General features: G+C 51.7%; 1 protein-coding gene across 1 annotated transcript; it reads right to left on the reverse strand.

Annotated features, from left to right (window-relative positions):
• Positions 1-661: 661 nt before the first annotated feature.
• LOC117869901 (phospholipase A2 inhibitor and Ly6/PLAUR domain-containing protein-like) lies at positions 662-7,519 on the reverse strand. The gene is made up of 5 exons (XM_034757004.1): positions 7,408-7,519; positions 7,032-7,154; positions 3,899-4,057; positions 1,890-2,030; positions 662-1,117 (listed from the first exon to the last, which is right to left on the reverse strand). Exons 1-5 carry the CDS (start codon positions 7,517-7,519, stop codon positions 840-842), a joined length of 813 nt encoding a protein of 270 aa, XP_034612895.1. The 3' UTR covers positions 662-839.
• Positions 7,520-17,222: the final 9,703 nt, after the last annotated feature.

A 17,222-nucleotide genomic window follows, 5' to 3' on the forward strand; every position in this document is an offset into this window, starting at 1 on the left:
AGTGTGAGAATCACACCCACACTTGGACGTGAGCTGGGGGTTTAGTGTGAGGACTCCCTGTATCCGTGCCTCAGTTTCCCAGGACCCACAGGGCTGTTGCAAAGACCAAGTCATTAATGTTTGTGATGCCCTCAGATACCCTGGCAAGCACTGCAGAGACAGGCACAGGCAGTAAATTAACAATTCAGTGCTGTGCGGGGTTGGAACAGTGGGTGGGAAATACGGCCTGGGGTGCCCCCCCCCCCCCCCCCGTGAGGGAGAAGGAAAAGACGTATTGACCGTGGCAGGGCTGCGGTGGAAACGCACAGTGTGCGATCGTGGAATCAAAGGCTGTAGCACAATGCAAACGCGCCGGGGGATTGGATTAAACTTGTACTGGCAACGTGTGTTCTGGCATTTCCTAACTTCTCAGTTTGCAACCTCCATGGTGTGCTTGGGATGTAGATTTTTAATTCAGGTTACACACACACACACGCACACACACACGCACACACACGCACACACACACACACAAGCAAATTCTTCTGTGGCTAATGCATCTGCCAGCGCCCCAGTCTCATGCGGACAGGCTCAGCAACGGGTAACCTGAACACAACACCACACCGGGGGCTTTTATTTCAGATCCTGATTTATTCGGTGAATTTGCTAAAGCACAGAGAGATTCCAGCCAGCCGTGAGGTACCGGGACAGACACACACCCATACGCTGGGCAGACCCTTGGCTATGCAGCGGCCCCTCTGCATCGCCCGGCAGCGCGGAGAGGCCTCGAAGGGGGGCAGCTGGGACTTCAGGCCTTTATTCACAGGCACCAGGTGCTGCGTGGGCCGTGCCGGGCGGGGTCAGGAGAGCAGCTTCACCAGCAGCAGCCCAGTCAGGCCAGGCAGGTAGAGGGCAAAGGAGAATTTCCCCAGAGCCGGGCTGGCCCCACTGCGGGTTGTTTTGAGGAGGGTGGCATTTGTAGGGGAGGAGGGGGTGGTGGGTGTTTTCTCCGCCGGAACGTAGGTTGCCCGTGAAAAGAGGTATATGAAGGGTCCTGAAGCCAGGAAGGTTCCAGGTTTAATGTCCTGAGCAGACGCAGTAGCGCAGCCTTTTGCAGCAAATGGTGAAGGAGATGAACCTGATGGAGAAAACCAGCCTGTTATTCGGCGGGGGCAGCTCTGGTTCCTTCTCTGCCCCCAGAACCTCTGTCTCCACCATCCAGCGGTTCCCACCTCTGCCTCCCGTTCCCACCCGCCCGGTGATTTCCCTGCTCTCGCTGTAACCGGCCAGGGCAGGGCGGGCGTCTGGTCCCCTCTTGCCTCCCCCACGCCCCTTTCTGCAGCTCCACAAGAGACTGAAGCTGGAGTTTGGGACCCAGCTGATCGCCAGGAGCGGCTCCTTCCCCAGCGCCCGGCACCCCTGGGGAACACGCCCGGCTCTCACCGTCCCCGGCAGCCCCAACTGCTCGGTTCAGTTATTGTATAAACACCCCAAAGCGCTGGGAGTCCTGGACACACACTGAGAACAGGAGCTTCCGCACTGAGCAATAGCTTAGCTCCACCTTAAACATAAACGGGGTGGGGTCTAGTGGTTAGAGCAGTGAGGGGGAGGGCTGGAAGCCAGGACTCCTGGGTTCTCTCCCCAGCTCTGCATCATCGACATAACAACCCTTCCTATGGCAAGAGACACGTTGTCATAACTCCAGGGCGGCATCACTGAGATGGGGGGAGCTGGTCTGGAAGGGAAAACTTCCCAATTCCTCTCTCCTTCCCTCCGGCCAAAAACCCCTCTTGGCAATCCCCACCCGCCCAAGGCCCAGCACAGACTAGTTTTCACCAGTCCCGGGGGAGTTCCTGGGGTGTGAGATTCCTGGGGTAGCTGCCGCACTGCGGCCAGCTGGCAGACTTTACCGTTCAGTATCGTTCCCGTGAAATCGATGCAATAGGTCTCGTCCCCTGTGCAAAGGGCGATTGGGCCGTTGCAGATATTGGACTTCAGATCAAAACAGGTTGGGCACTGCAGCCCGTTCTTGGTGGCGTTCTCCGTGGGCACTGACAGACACAGTTACAGGGGGATTAAACCTCATTCAAATTCTGCATTGCTCAGCCATGCGAAGGCCCCACCCCCAGCCCAAGGGCAACCTCTGAACCTGGCAGCCAACCAATTTCAGAATTTCTGGGCATTTTCTAGGCACCCAGGGCCAGAAGCCTGCTCCTCTTTGGGAGAAATCAGAAACACCCCCACCACCCCCCGCCATCTGATCAGCCCAGCCACCTCTGCGGTTGTCTCAGATCAAACACCTGGTCGATGGCCCCACTGACACCCCCACATCCCCATCTCCGCTCTGCCCAGCGTCCCCGGGGGTGTAACATGGTGACACCCGCAATCACCGATCTCCCAGACAGAGAGAAGGACCATGGTGGGGGGAGGGCAGACGAGGATGAAAGCGGCATATACACAGACCTGGCGGAGCGGGGCGGGGGGAATGGGGCAAGAGGGGCATGGCGGGTTGCACTGAATCCATGGCAAGGTGAGGGAGATTGCAATAAAAAGTGTCTCCAAGGCATTCCCAGAACTTGCTGGATGATCTGTGCCCAGCTGGGTTATTTTCCCGACGTCACTACCACGTCCTGGGCTTTGCATGATTTTGTTATTGAAAAAAAGCCTCATCCACCTCTTCTTCCTGGTTAGCTGGTCTGGAGCCTTTGCTATGCAAGGCAACCGCTCCTCCCTTTGTCCCTGCCCGCCTGCCCGGAGCAAGCTGTGCCCCTGGGTGCCAATATCCCAGCCATGTGTGTTCTCCCCCCAGGGCTCTGTGACACCGGCTACGTCACAGCTGTGATCACTCACTGCTTCAAACGCTGAAAGCGACAGGAAATCACATTGTTTTGGGAAATGGCCAAATGGGCGGTTTTGAATTTTTCGCACAAGGACCCACAGGGATAAACTGGCCGGCGATGAACAGCCCTAGGGCTCTGAACCAGGTTTCCAGACACCGGAAGAGGGAGCTTTTGGAACGGCTTCCCAACTGCAGGAGGGGAGACGCAAAGTCCCCAACTAGTTTGCAGGTCGATCTCGACAGGCTTATGAATAAGGTCCTACTTGAATTGCGGGATGATTGTCAAAAACTTGCGGCTGAGTTGCGGACAAACCATGGAAAAATGGGGAAAAGTCATAACAGACTTTATTATTTGCGGTAATAAAGTCCATGATGACTTTTCTGTGATTTTCCACTGTCGATCGCCTGGGGCTGAGAACGGGGGCCCAGGGCTGATAGCAGGGGCACTTGCTGTCAGCCCTGGTGTGGCCGGGGCTCCCCATGCACGACGGGGCTTCCGCTGCCAAACTTGTGGTGAAAGCGTAATATTGTGGAATCTGCAATAACATTGCAAGTTACGTACGGTGTTAGTTATGAAGGTTTAGATGGAAGCGTATCCTGGCTGCTTGCTCCTGTTTCTCTCCGAGGCAGCCCTCGCCCTTCTGATTTCAAATACATTTTAAAATAGGTCCCACTGTTCTACCCACCCGGCTTGGAGACCCGCCAACTACAGGTATTTCAGTGGCGACAGAAATGACATTCGAGTAAATGGACGCGTAGGGCAATAAAGGGGAGAAATGGGAACAAATACAATTGTGCCGGGGGTTTCTCCACATGAACAATTCGACTGGGGCAAGTGGGAGGTCTAAGGGTCCGCCGGGGTGTGAATCTACCCTGCGCCTGTCCACGTGCACCCTGCTGACACGTATGAACTGTTCGTTAATGTGCTTTGAGCGAGTCCCCTTTCAAGGCACTCTAATGACCTCTTCATGTGCACCAGCAGGGGCACACGGATGGATTCACACCCCAGCTCAGTGCCCTCTAATTGTTCAGGTGAACAAGCCCTTAAACAGAGACAGTAAAAACAGACCCCTTACGTACCTGCCAGTACAGCCGAGTTACAGTTATCCGTGTCGTTGCATCGTGTGGTGTTGATCCTCACATACTTGCCGGCCCCGCCAGTAAAAGTGAGGGGAGATTTTATGCCACTATTATAAACATCTATACATTCTTTGTAGAAGACAGTGCTCGGTGTCTCACCTGTTGTAAAGAAAGAAAACAAAGAACGGAAATGAGAGGCTGGGAGGGGAACCTCGAGTAGGAGCAGGGAGGTTATGTTACATCCACGTTTGGCCCTGGGGCGACACTGCTGGGATCCTGTACCCAGTCCTGGGCCCCACCATTCAGGAAGGATGTTGGTCAGTTGGGGAGGGATCAGAATAGAGCCACGAGGATGATTGAAGGGTTAGAAAACCTGCCTTAGTGTGAGCTCAAAGCTCATATCCACTAAGGTTAAAGGATTTTGTGTGTGGATAGTAGGGGGCTGTGTGGGGGGGGGGGGGAGTTAGGGCCAAATGTGGGTCACGGCCCACATTAACTGCAGTGCAGCCGTACCCTGAGTGGGTGGAAGTTTTAATAAACCCATTTGTGACTGTGCTGGGAAAATTTCCTGAGTGTGGTCAGAGAGAGAGAGCGAGAGAGATAGGTGTCTGGGAATAGATAGATAGATAGATAGATAGATAGATAGATAGAGGGGGTGGATGGGGATAGATAGATAGATAGATAGATAGATAGATAGATAGATAGATAGATAGATAGAGGGGGTGGATGGGGATAGATAGATAGATAGATAGATAGATAGATAGATAGATAGATAGATAGATAGAGGGGGTGGATGAGGATAGATAGATAGATAGATAGATAGATAGATAGATAGATAGATAGATAGAGGGGGTGTATGGGGATAGATAGATAGATTAGATGTAGATATAGACTATGTTGAAGTTGATGGCGTGCTATGCATCCTTCTGTGATGGGGTGTACCTACCCCGCACCAGCCCCCAAAGGGTTAACTGTGCTTTGCAGGCTGAGGAAGCCCCACCCCTCCGACTCTGCTGCACATATAAAAGGAAGGAGCCCAACTCAGTCTGGGCAGGCTGGTGAAGGGGGAGGATGCAGGCTCTCTTCAGGGAGCTGCTACTGGCCTCACTTACAGAGCCACGGCACACAGAGCTCCAGGCGGACTCCAGGGTGCCTGATGAGCCCGGAGAAGAGACCACGTCGGCAGGAGCTATGCCACTTGAGGCCCCCCGAGACCCGTGAGAACCGCGGAGCCTTGTCGAGGGAGAAAGGGTAGGAAGCAGCCCAGGGGACTTAGACTTTTCTGCAGTGAGTGAACTGGGGAACCAGTCAGCGTGTTTCGGGAGGATCCCCGCTGACTCGGTGGTGAGTGTTGTGTATTTGGTTGTCGTGGTAATAGAATCTTGTATTGCTATGGCAATTGAGTTAGCTTGTTTGGGGATAGCCCAGCCAGTTTTGGGTGGCTGTTGGTTAGTTCTGTGTGTGGCAATAAATGGCTGCTTCAAGGTTTACAGCTCTCTGTGTCTCCAGTGATTTCTTCCTGAAACTGTTGCCCCCCAGGATATAACAGTGAGCACCCCCACCACTGCCTGGGCCCTGGGCTGGGGCTCGGAGGAGTAGGAAGGGCCTGAGTCCCCCTCCCCTTAGGCCACACACCAGTAAGTGGTGCCCCACTTCCCCGACGGGCCAGTCAGCCATGCAATCCCACAGAGATGGGTCACTTTATTGACTCTGGCCACTGGGCCGCACTACCATGTTTTATAGTCAGGGTCATGAACACAGGACCTAACGGACTGGTCTACAGTTTTTTCCCTTCTTCTCACCACACGTGATCCTGCACATGAGATGGAGTGTACCTACCCCGCGACACCTTCTTACAGGGTAAATGGAAGGAACCATCAAATCTCTTTCATTCAATGGAAGGATGAACAGAACCAGGTCTGTAACTGAAGTTTTCGATTTCAAAAGGGCAAACATTGAGAAATGAAGGGAACTAGTGAAATCCGCTGGCCTGAAGAGCTCAGGGAGTTGAACATGGAGAAGGTTTGGAATCTCTTTAAGTCAAAGGGGCAAAAACTATCTTGAATTTGCATCTCAAGCAAGCAGAATAAACTTGTAAGGAAGGGCTCCAGACTTGAGTAGATGACTAACAGCTTCATACAAGATTCTGGGAGCAAGCCAACAGTCTACAAGCGCCAATTTCCCTTTTTTAACACGATTCAGAACGTGCATTTCCACCCAAAGCAGCTTCGCTTGTTGCAGCGCAGCCGTCCATTGTGGAGATGAAAACTTAGGGAATAAAAATCAATAAATAAAGCCCAAGGGGTGAAATCCAGGCCGCACTGAAGTCAATGGGAGATTTACAATTTGGGTCCAGGATTTCAAACCTCTGTGTCTTCAGGTCGCCATGTAAGACACAGTAACGTTGCCTGAATAAATCAAGCGTCTAGCAACAAATGGATAAAAACTGGCCATCACCAAGTTTAGGCTTAAAATTAGAGGAAGGTGTGTAAACATCAGAGGGGAGCAGTGCGAGCAAAAACCAAACTGGCTTCAAGCCTGAGCTTGATAAGTTTATGGAGGGGAAGGGAAGCAAATATCTCCAATGGCCGGTGATGGGACACTAGATGGGGAGGACTCTGAGTTACGTCAGAGAATTCTTTCCCAGGTGTCTGGCTGGAGGGTCTTGCCCCTATGATTCTATGATTCTATGCTCAGGTCTAACTGATCGTCAGATTTGGGGTCTGGAAGGAATTTTCCCCTGGGTCAGATTGGCAGACCCTGAGCGGGTTTTGCCTCCTTCTGTAGCATGGGGACACCGGTCACTTGCAGGTTTAAACTAGAGTAAATGGTGGATTCTCTGTCACTTGAAGTCTTTAATCCATGATTTGAGGACGTCAGTGACTCAGCCAGAGGTTAGGGGTCTGCTACAGGAGGGGGTGAGTGAGGTTCTGTGGCCTGCAATGTGCAGGAGGTCAGACTAGAAAGATGATCATGATGGTCCTTTCTGGCCTTAAACTCTATGAATCTAAGAGTTCTGCGCCGGGTGAATGTGTTTTGTTGATGGACCGCGTTGGGGTTGGCCTTATTGATGATGACGCTGATGACAGACTGCAGGGTAGGGTGTGCCTGGGTTCACGGCAATGTCACCTACCCAGTGTAGATTCTCTAACCCCTGAGATGCACCCGCCTGTACCCTTCGTTACTGTGCAGGTATCTTTAGCAGGTTGGCACGTGTCCGCTGAGCCGTAGCACTTCTCACATGTCAGGGTCACAGCTGGAGAAAGAACGAGAACAAGTGTTTCCTTCTTACTGTGGGGTAACAGTGTCACTCTGACACGTCCCTCAGCCCCAGTCTTCCCCCTCTGCTCCAAACAAACCGAGGGGTTAACGGACCCGATTTCCTCCCGGACACTCAGCAATTGCACAATTTCAGCCCCGGGGCCAGGAGTACCCATGGGTCAGACTGGGGATGGGTGAAGGGGATGGTGCTTTTCCCAGGCTCCGCCCACAAAATAAGCTCCGCCCACCCCAGATGTGGCTCCCGTTGTGCAGGTATTCACAGTACTGGAGAGTCTCTCGCTTCGCTGCCTGCATTGGCTGAGTCCATTGCACTGCCCGGGGCTCCTGGCAGCTCCCCATGGTCCTCACAGACTCCTCGGGTTTCTTCCTACCTGCCCTATTGCAAGGACGTCTTGCAAACCCCACCACCCCCACCTCATGCCAGAAGCTGTGTGTGCCCCCATTCCTCATCCCCCATACCAGGGTCCCCCGTTCTTGCCCCATGCCAGGGGCTCTGTGTGTCTCCCATTCCCTATCTGTGGTGAATGGGCAGGATGGAAATTCCCAAGCAAAAAACTTTGTTAAGAAGAACAAAAGGACGTTCATTCTCCATTGTGCTCCAAATTACCATTGATACAAGTGGCATTAACCATAGCACATGGACATGCTGGGGACCTCTTGGGGACATGTAAGTGAACAATCTCTGCCCTTCAGTCCTTATGTACAGCGCCCTGCACACAAGCTGTGTAAGTACAGCAGCTTCTCACCTTTTCTTTTAGAGAGGCCTAGATTTTCAGGCTTTGATGCTGATCTAGTCTGAGTCCTGCATAGCCCAACCCACAGAACCTCACCCAGCCATTCTGCCATCCAGCCCATATCTGATGGTCGAGCTCCAGCCAATATTTTAGAAGGACGTCCAATCTCAATGTACAGAGACCAAGGGATGGAGAATCTTCCCTCCCTGTTCAGAAGCTGGTGCCAGGATTAATTCCACCATGGATTGGTCTAAATTCAACTCCCAGCCATTGGATCTCATTCTGCCTCTGTTTGCTCGGTTGGAGAGCCCTCTGCTACCGGAAATTGTAGGCCTGATTCCAGGTTACACTCGATCCCCAAGCAGTGTCATTTACTCCTATATTGAGTCCCCTTTGTGCTGCCAAAGCAGTGCCGAGGGGCCTTGGTGGAAATAAGAATTCAGGGCAGTGTCCAGTAACGGTGTCCCTCAGGCCTGGTCTACACTAACCAGGGTGATATAGCTACGGTGCTCGGAGGGAATCCACACCCTGAGCATCACAGCGAGGCCAACCCAACCCCTGGAGTAGATGCAGGTCGACAGGCGAATGCGTCCCTGGGGTTGGCTACCATCGCTCGGGGAGATGAGTTCCTAGAGGGATGTTTCCACTGGGACAGGCGGCGTCTTCTCTATGGGGCTCTGCCGGCCCAGCTACAGCGCTGTGGGTAAGCCACTACAATAGCCGTAGTGTAGACAGGGCCCTGTACCTCACACAGAGCTCATCCCCCTCCCTGCACATGCTGGATGTTCCCCTGACTGGGGATCCGTGGGGTATAAAGGGTCCAAGCCCGGGGGGTGGGTTACATGGCCACAGCAGCGGATGACTCACCTGGGGTAGTTTGTGCACTCGTTGTAGCTAGGAGAGCAGGGAGAAGGCAGAGGATGAAGGAAACCATCCTGGTGCTGGGAGGTGCACGGGGCTGGGCTCGGAGCTGAACGGAGCTTCTCACGACTGACACAGCGAGTTCTGCTGGGGGGAGGAGGAGAGAGTCAAGACCGAAATGAGGAGGGAAAGGGAATTCCAGCCGTGATTCAGGGGGGAAAGCACCAGAGATCAGAGCTGCACAAATAACCAATTTTGTGCTTCACTAGCAGTTCCAAAAGATCAGGAAAGAAATCATTTTGGGTTGGCCCAATTTCTCATCCAACTGAAAAGCCAAACAAAAAATGGTTTTGGTTCATTTTCAAGCATTTTAAAACATTTTAAATTGGTTTAAAAATAAATGTTGCCGTCACTTTTGAGATGAAAAGACACTTTGAGTGGAAAAAAATCAAAATGTCTAATTCTGGAAATGTCAAGACAAAACATTTCAATTTTTTTAAAGATGTTTTTCCTAGGATTTTTTTTTTTCTGCTAAAGCAATACGGCAAATTTGAGGCAAATTCATGAAATGTTTCAGTCACCCCAAACCTGCATTTTTTGGTGGAGAAAAGTTGTGGTCAAAAAATTTCTCTCAGCTCCCCCATGCCCAGTAACAACAGAGCGGGAGCTCCAGAGAGGAGCCCGGCGTGGGACTATTTTTTTAATCCCACTCCCAGCCACTCCCGCATTGTTTCTTGCATTTTTATTCCTTTCACACCCGCAAAACCCTTAGATCTACAAATCCCACAAGAGAGACAAATTCCCTCATGCTTCTTAAAAAAATTGAAAAAAAAGTTTGGTTGATATACTCTCTATATAAAGAGAAGTCAGACACAATTGTTTCTACTCAAAGTATAAAACAAATCTTGTTTAAACCACATACAAAATACTTTAACTCCTGTTATAATACAACAAACCTCTTTCTAGCCCTCGCTTAAATTTAAGGGTAAAAACCTTTATTTTTAAAAAAACAACTTGCTTTATGTTGTTGAAATTCTATTGATGACAAGCTGCTGTCACGTGTTTTCCCTCATATTACTGCAGTCGGCTTTCTTTGCCCACCCAATCCCCCCCGCAAAAAAATACTTTTACCCACTTCCGTTATTATGGCAGGAGGTCCTGCGGGTCCCATGGGATCCCAGTCCCGCTGCAGGGCTCTAGGCTGGCCCAGTTTTCACTCTCTCATCCGTATTGGCTCCAGGTCTGCACCGTCCCTTCTGACATGGGGCGACCGGCGCTGCCTGTGGGGCACCAGGGTCAGAGCATCCTGCTCATCTGCAGAGGGCACTACAATGTTTTCCACATTATCTCCACCCCCTTGGGCAGCCCAACGGCTTCTTCGCTTCTCTCTTCTGCAGCTGCACAGCGAGCTGAGGTGTCCATTGATCTTCCTACGGGGACGCTCTGGTCCCTTCTCTGGATCAGCCCGGTTCAGTTAGAACCTGTCAGGTCTAGGAGGCTCCAAACCCCCTCTCCACTCCTTCCAATCCCGTTACTTTGCATTGATCAAGACTCAACTTCATCTACCATCATGTTGCCCATTGACCCAGCTCCATTCGATCTCGCTGAAGTTCCTGACTAACCTCAGTAAGTTGCCTCCTCTGCAGATTTCACCACCTCCTCGCTCACCCCCCTTGCAGATCATTTGAGTAACTTGAACGCTGGGTCTAGGATAGAGTTTGGAGGCCTCCACTTTTAAGCTTTTGCCATCACACAAAATTCCCATGAATTCCCGCTCTGTTTTCTAGAGACACAAGGTGGGGGAAGAGACGAGCTTCCGAGTGACACAGAGCTCTTCTGCGGGTCAGCGGAGCTCGAGAGCTTGTGTCTCTCCCCAGCAGAAGCTGGTCCAATAAAAGCTATTCCCTCACCTACCTTGTCTCTCTAATATCCTGGGACCCACATGGCTACAACAACGCTGCAAACTCCTGTTCTCTGGCTGTTGTCCTGTTTCTGCTCCATGACACTCCCTTGCCTCCAGCCCCAGGGCTGCTTCGATTCCTTACTGCCCTACGGTGAGGGAGTTTGCTGAAGGTTTTTTGACAGTCGAAATCAAGTAAGTCAACTGGTTCCTCTCTGCTCCCTAAACCTGCGACGTTCAAAGCAGCCGAAGGGAGTTCGAGGCCCGACTCCCAGTGAGTTTCAGCAGACGCTGGCCCCCGCGCTGCCGATTTTGCCTTTGAAAATCTCCCTATTTCACTCACACACCATTCCATGAGTGAGGCGTCTTTTCCTTTGCACAAACTGAGCCGCTTTATCCCAGCTCTATCATCGTCATGGGGTTTTACAATGGGAGCTTGCACTGGAAATATATCTCCAGCCTTTATGCCGGTGGTTCTCAGCCAGGGGTACGTGTACCCCTGGAGGTACACAAAGGTCTTCGGGTACATCAACTCATCTAGATATTTGCCTAGTTTTACAACAGGCTACATAAAAAGCACTAGCCAAGTCAGTACAAACTAAAATTTCGTACGGACAATGACTTGTTTATACTGCTCTATAGACTATACTGAATGTAAGTGCAATATTTATATCCCAATTGATTTATTTTATAATTACATGGTAGAAGTGAGAAAGTCAGCAATTTTTCAGTAATGATGTGCTGTGATGCTTTTGTATTTTTATGCCTGATTTCGTAAGCAAATAGTTTTTAAGTGCAGTGAAACTTGGGGATACGCAAGACAAATCAGACTCTGGAAAGGGTTACAGTCATCTGGAAAGGTTGAGAGCCGTTGATTTACATGTTTTGCAGCAGATCACGAAAGATTACAAAGAATAATTTAACACGGCATTCAAAACTCTTACCTTCAGCCACACAATTGTTCAGTTCACCTCCAAGTTCTCTGTAAAACCGAAGAGATGCATTAACCTGTCTAGCACGGCCCCTTTCCTCTATATATAGTCCAAAGGCAGGATCAGATTCATATATACATTGGGAGTAAAAGTGAATGATTTACTGAAAGGTAACATGTTATACGACCCTCACTCCTGGGCACTCCCTCTTTAAGTACAGTTCAGATTGACCCTTTCTCAACCCATTGTGTTTTATAGAACTTTATAGAGGTGATACTCAGCTCAGTCACAAGGGTAGAGGTGCGGCTGTTTGCACATTAGAGGGGTTTAGCCAGATCATGGGATGGGGTAGATCATAGAGCGACAGCAAATTCACAGCAAGTGCGGATCAGGCCCCACAGACTCCAATGCGGCTAGGGCCAATTGACACCAGTCCGGGATCTGGTTCTATTAACTCTAATGGAGCAATGGCCAATTGACACCAAATGGGGGGGTCCAGTGAAACTATCCCAAGGAAACTAAGGATGGCCATGGAGTTGGCTCCATAACGACAGCTCCCCTCCCACTCCCAGAACAGGTTGTTAAATTCCTTTTCGTTGACTTGTGTAAATATTCATTGGTGACAGATATTCTTATCCGCCCCATGTCAAGGGCATTGCATCAAACTGGGTCTCACGCGCATGACGTCACACCCGGATGGGGGAAGTTAGCTATAGAATAACTGAGTGGAGAAGAGTGCTTTGGCCTTGGTTGTATTTCAGGCCAGTTTTTCTCCCTGAGGTTGTAGAGATGGGTAGGGGGCTTCCAGAGAGAAGCCAGGGTTAGGATCTCCAGGAGTCTAAAGAGAGACCCGAATAGCTCCATGTATAATGTTTAAAAAAGGAATTTTTAAAATGGTAATGTTGTGCTTTAAATAAAACATTTCCGTACTTTTCAAAAAAAAAATGTATGTGTATATTCTCTGAAGCCCTTGACCACCAACACTAGGGTTGATCAAGACATTTTTGGACATTATCCCTGTCTCTATCCGTGTCTGTGTTTACTATCTATATGTCACCCCTCTGTCTTCAGCTCAGCCTGTTATATTACACCTTGCATGCTTGAGTTTTGATTCAGTGATAAGGATAATAACCTGTCTGACTGTTTCCTTTTGTGTTCTTAATTCGTATTCCTTCGTTTTCAGTCGTTTCAGCCTTTGTGTACGTTTACAGGAGAAGATTTCAAGTGTAGATAAACTACTTACTGACCAGACAGATCAGTGTGAAGAGGAGATTTGAAAGTGGTGCAAGCAAGAGACGGCGAAAACAACTGAGTGAAGCAGCAGCTAAGAGCTCAAAGCCAATAACTTCATTTCGCAAACCACTGGAAAACACGCCCTACCCAACAAACAATGCTACAGAAAACTCCGTAACTGCAACAGGTGATATTGCAATGCCAATACCTGAACATGAGAACAGTTGTCAAGAAGGCGATGTGCCAACAGTAACAGATGCAGCAGAAGCTCCTGGGTATAATCAAGAAACTCAATGGCAACAGGAAGATGTAGATCTTACGCAGCAAGAGCAATTCATGAGTACTCCAGGTTTGACTGTGACTGACACTGGAATTATTGACAATGCTGCCCAGATGCAGGCTTTTCTTCAAATCAGTTGTTTTGAAATTCCCAGTGACGTTCCCCGAGACGCTGATAATCCTGCTTTCCCTACTCATCTGCTGACAAAAGCTCTTCCAAATGGTGAGACCTGCACAAGAGACTGGGTATGCTGGAGTACGGAAAAACAATGTCTGTACTGGGCACCCTGCTTCATTTTGAACAAAAGTGCTGCAAACGCATCAGTTCTCTCATACCTCCAGGGCGGCATCACTGAGAGGGGGGAGCTGGTCTGGAAGGGAAAACTTCCCAATTCCTCTCTCCTTCCCTCCGGCCAAAAACCCTTCTTGGCCGCCCCCACCAGCACAGGCTCTAGGTTTCACCAGTCTCTGGGGGAGTTCCTGGGGTGTGAGATTCCCGGGGTAGCTCCCGCACTGCGGCCAGCTGGCAGCATTTACTTCTGTATAGAAACCCAGTGAAATCCATGGAACTTCCAACGGACTGGCGGGGGGGCGCTCGAAAAACTGGCAAAGGGGGAGACGGGTGTATGCGCAGAGCCACTGGCATCTAATTAGCAGACCCCCGGCTTCAAGCACCCATAGTGGGCAGAGTAGAACTAACAATAGCCCTGGTGTTGCTCTAACCTCCATGGGTGCTGGGCAGAGCTTACAGCATAGGGAGAACAAAGGGGGCTGAGAACACCCCTCCATCCCCCCACTTCTCCCTCCCTGCCTCTCCCCCCTGTGATGGGAAATGGGAATTCAGCCTCGGGGGTCCCCAGGCCCATTTCACAGGGCAGTGCAGAGCCCTTTACTGGGCTGGGCCTTGGCCCCCAGGCCTGGCACTTGCCGTGGGGTGAATGCTCATTTGGGTGGGGGGCAGCGTACACATGGGCGGAGCCTCACAAAACTAGGGGTGCTAGTGCCGGGGGCTGCTGGCCCCTCACTGAAATGAGTGTGTGTGTGGGGGGGGGGGTTCCCCTCTCTTGATACCACAAGAAAGGGGAAAGCTCGAAGAGAAATCAGGACCCTGAGACTGACAAGCTCCAGGGCCAATGGGGAGAAGGCAACACTCCAGGTCCGGCTGATTGACAGGGCAGCAGGCCAATGAAGGAGTGAGCAGTCTGGGTCCCAACCTCCCTCTGAGCTGCGGCTGGCTGAGTCAGGGCAGAGCTAAGGGGAGAGCAGCAGCGCGAGCTGGGTTGGGGCAGAGGAGGGGGAGTCGGGGCTGGGGCAGTGCAGACCAGCCGCGCCGATGGGGAGTCAGGGTCGAGCTGCAGGGGGAGCGGTGGACCCAGAGCTGGGACAGCCGGCGCCAGCCCAGCCACACATGACACCGGCGGCGAGTGGCTGGGGAGAGCCGGGGGGGCTCGGCAGAGGGCCCAGTGCAGAGAGATGTCACCCGGCATGAGGCCTGGCAAGCCGGGCTTGCAGGGGGATCATGGCCCCAAAAGAGGGGCTGACGCTGGGGAGAAGGGTCCTGTCCCCTAGCACCTGAGGGCGTGTGGGCACCGCCAGAGCAGGGTCTGACCCATGGTGTCACCGCAGCACGGCCGGGGCCTGGGATGGCTGAGAGACAGACGGTGACCTTGTCTCATCCCAGAGATGGCTGTGTGTGGTGTCCCTGGCCCACAGGTGGGGCCCTTGTTCCTTTAACCTCCGGCTGCAGAGAGAGCACGGAGTGGGGACGCCCAAGCCCCTGGCTCAAGTGACCACGATGAGACTGGGGGTGCAGCCCCCCCCACGGATCCTGGGCCCAGCCTTGTGGGGGTTACAAGGACTCTGCCGCATGGGAGGGAGGAAGGGGAACCCTCGGGGGCAACCGGCCTCTGGGTGAAGGGAGTTAGAGCGAGGACTCAGATCCTGTCGCTGTCCGATAGCACCGGGGCAGAGCAGAAACCAGGAAAGTTCCTCACAAGAGCAGGACCATCCCCCGCTTACATAGACACGGCCTCAGAGCGCCTCTGCTGTATCAGGGGGAGGGAGGCACGGGCCTGCTTAGTGTGAGAATCACACCCGGACTTGGACATGAGCTGGGGGGTTGAGTGTGAGGACCCCTAGTGTCCGTGCCTCAGTTTCCCATGTCCCACAGGGCTGTTGCTGAGACCAAGTCATGAATGTTTGTGATACCCTCAGATACCCTGGAGAGAACTCTGGAGAGGCCCAGGGGGGATCATTAATCATTCAACACAGTGCAGGCTTGAAATAGTCGGTGGGAAAATATGGCCTGGGATGTTCTCCTACCACCACCACCGCCCCCCAGCAAGAAGGAAAAGACATATTGACTGAGGCAGGGCTGCTGTAGAGAAAATACAGTCTGTGATCATGTAATTAAAGACTGTAGCACACTGCAAACGTGCCGGGGGACTGAATTAAGCTCGCACTGGCAACGTGTGTTCTGGCATTTCCTAACTTCTCAGTTTGCAACCTCCATGGTGTGCTTGGGATGTAGATTTTTAATTCAAGTATTATGTCTATACACACACACACGCATACAGAAAGCCAAGCACATGTTCATGTGGTGTGACAGACCCAGACCAGTGGGGTACAGGAGTCTGGTAGAGGGCAAATATACTGGTCACTGGAGGAGTAGTTTTCTGTTCCCTGAGTGACCAGACCAGGGGCTGCACTAGAGTAATCAGGAACCTGCTAGAACCAGTTAAGGCAGGCAGGCTAATTAGGACACCTGGAGCCAATTAAGAAGAAGCTGCTAGAATCAATTAAGGCAGGCTAATCAGGGCACCTGGGTTTTAAAAGGAGCTCACTTCAGTTTGTGGTGCGAGTGTAAGGAGCTGGGAGCAAGAGGTGCAAGGAGCGGAGAGGGAGTGCTGCGCTGCAGGAGGACTGAGGAGCACAAGCGTTATCAGACACCAGGAGGAAGGTCCTGTGGTGAGAATAAGGAAGGTGTTTGGAGGAGGCCATGGGGAAGTAGCCCAGGGAGTTGTAGCTGTCATGCAGCTGTTACAGGAGGCACTATAGACAGCTGCAGTCCACAGGGCCCTGGGCTGGAACCCGGAGTAGAGGGTGGGCCTGGGTTCCCCCCAAACCTCCCAATTGACCTGGACTGTGGGTTCTTCCAGAGGGGAAGGTCTCTGGGCTGTTCCCCAACCCACATGGTGAATCTCTGAGGCAAGAAAATCCGCCAATAAGCGCAGGACCCACCAAGATAGAGGAGGAACTTTGTCACAGTGGCTAATGCATCTGACAGCGCCCCAGTCTCATGCGGACAGGCTCAGCAACGGGCACCCTAAAACAACAGCACACTGGAGGTGTTTATTTAGGATCTGGATTTATTCGATGAATTTGCTACTACACAGAGAGATTCCAGCCAGCCGTGAGGTACCGGGACAGACACACACCCTTCATTTTGGAGACTCTTGGTTATGCACCGGTCCCTTTGCATCGCCCCGGCAGCACCAAGGATCTCCGGGGGATGGGCAACTGGGAATTCAGGCCTTTATTCTGCCACCCATCGAGCCAGCATTTGCATTCATTTCATTCAGCAGTAGCACAAGGAACCCCCAGGCCTGTCTCCTGTAAGACGTGGGCTGCAGCAGTTAGAATAAGCTGTGAACTTTGGCACAGATAAATGGCCCAACGCTTGTGTCAGGGCTGAATCCCCAACCTGGCACTCTGAGTGCAGAAGGTGGGGCCCGCAAGGACTCTAAAAATCAATACTGGCCACTCCAGGCCGGTACTAAATTCCCCAGGTTACAGCTTTTCTCTGACCTCGGCTTGGTAAACGCTGCCACCACCCAAATGCAAAAAACCCCCCTTGGACCCAGGAAGGAGCACTTGGGAATTCTTCCCTGTGGGGCACCCTCAACCCTTTCACCCCCCTCCGGGGAAGAGCTGAGACAGAAAACACAGGAAATTAGCGATTGCCACCAGCTAATCAAACAGCATGTGCACAAACCTGTTACAACACCAAATATCCAGTCCTGGTCTTTAAAAAGGTAAATTTTATTCAAAACAAAAAGGAAGAAAATACATCTGGAACTTAGGGTTTTGCTAGTTTTTAAAAG

Source organism: Trachemys scripta, chromosome 24, assembly GCF_013100865.1.
Source record: "Trachemys scripta elegans isolate TJP31775 chromosome 24, CAS_Tse_1.0, whole genome shotgun sequence".
Classification (NCBI taxonomy): Eukaryota; Metazoa; Chordata; order Testudines; family Emydidae; genus Trachemys; species Trachemys scripta.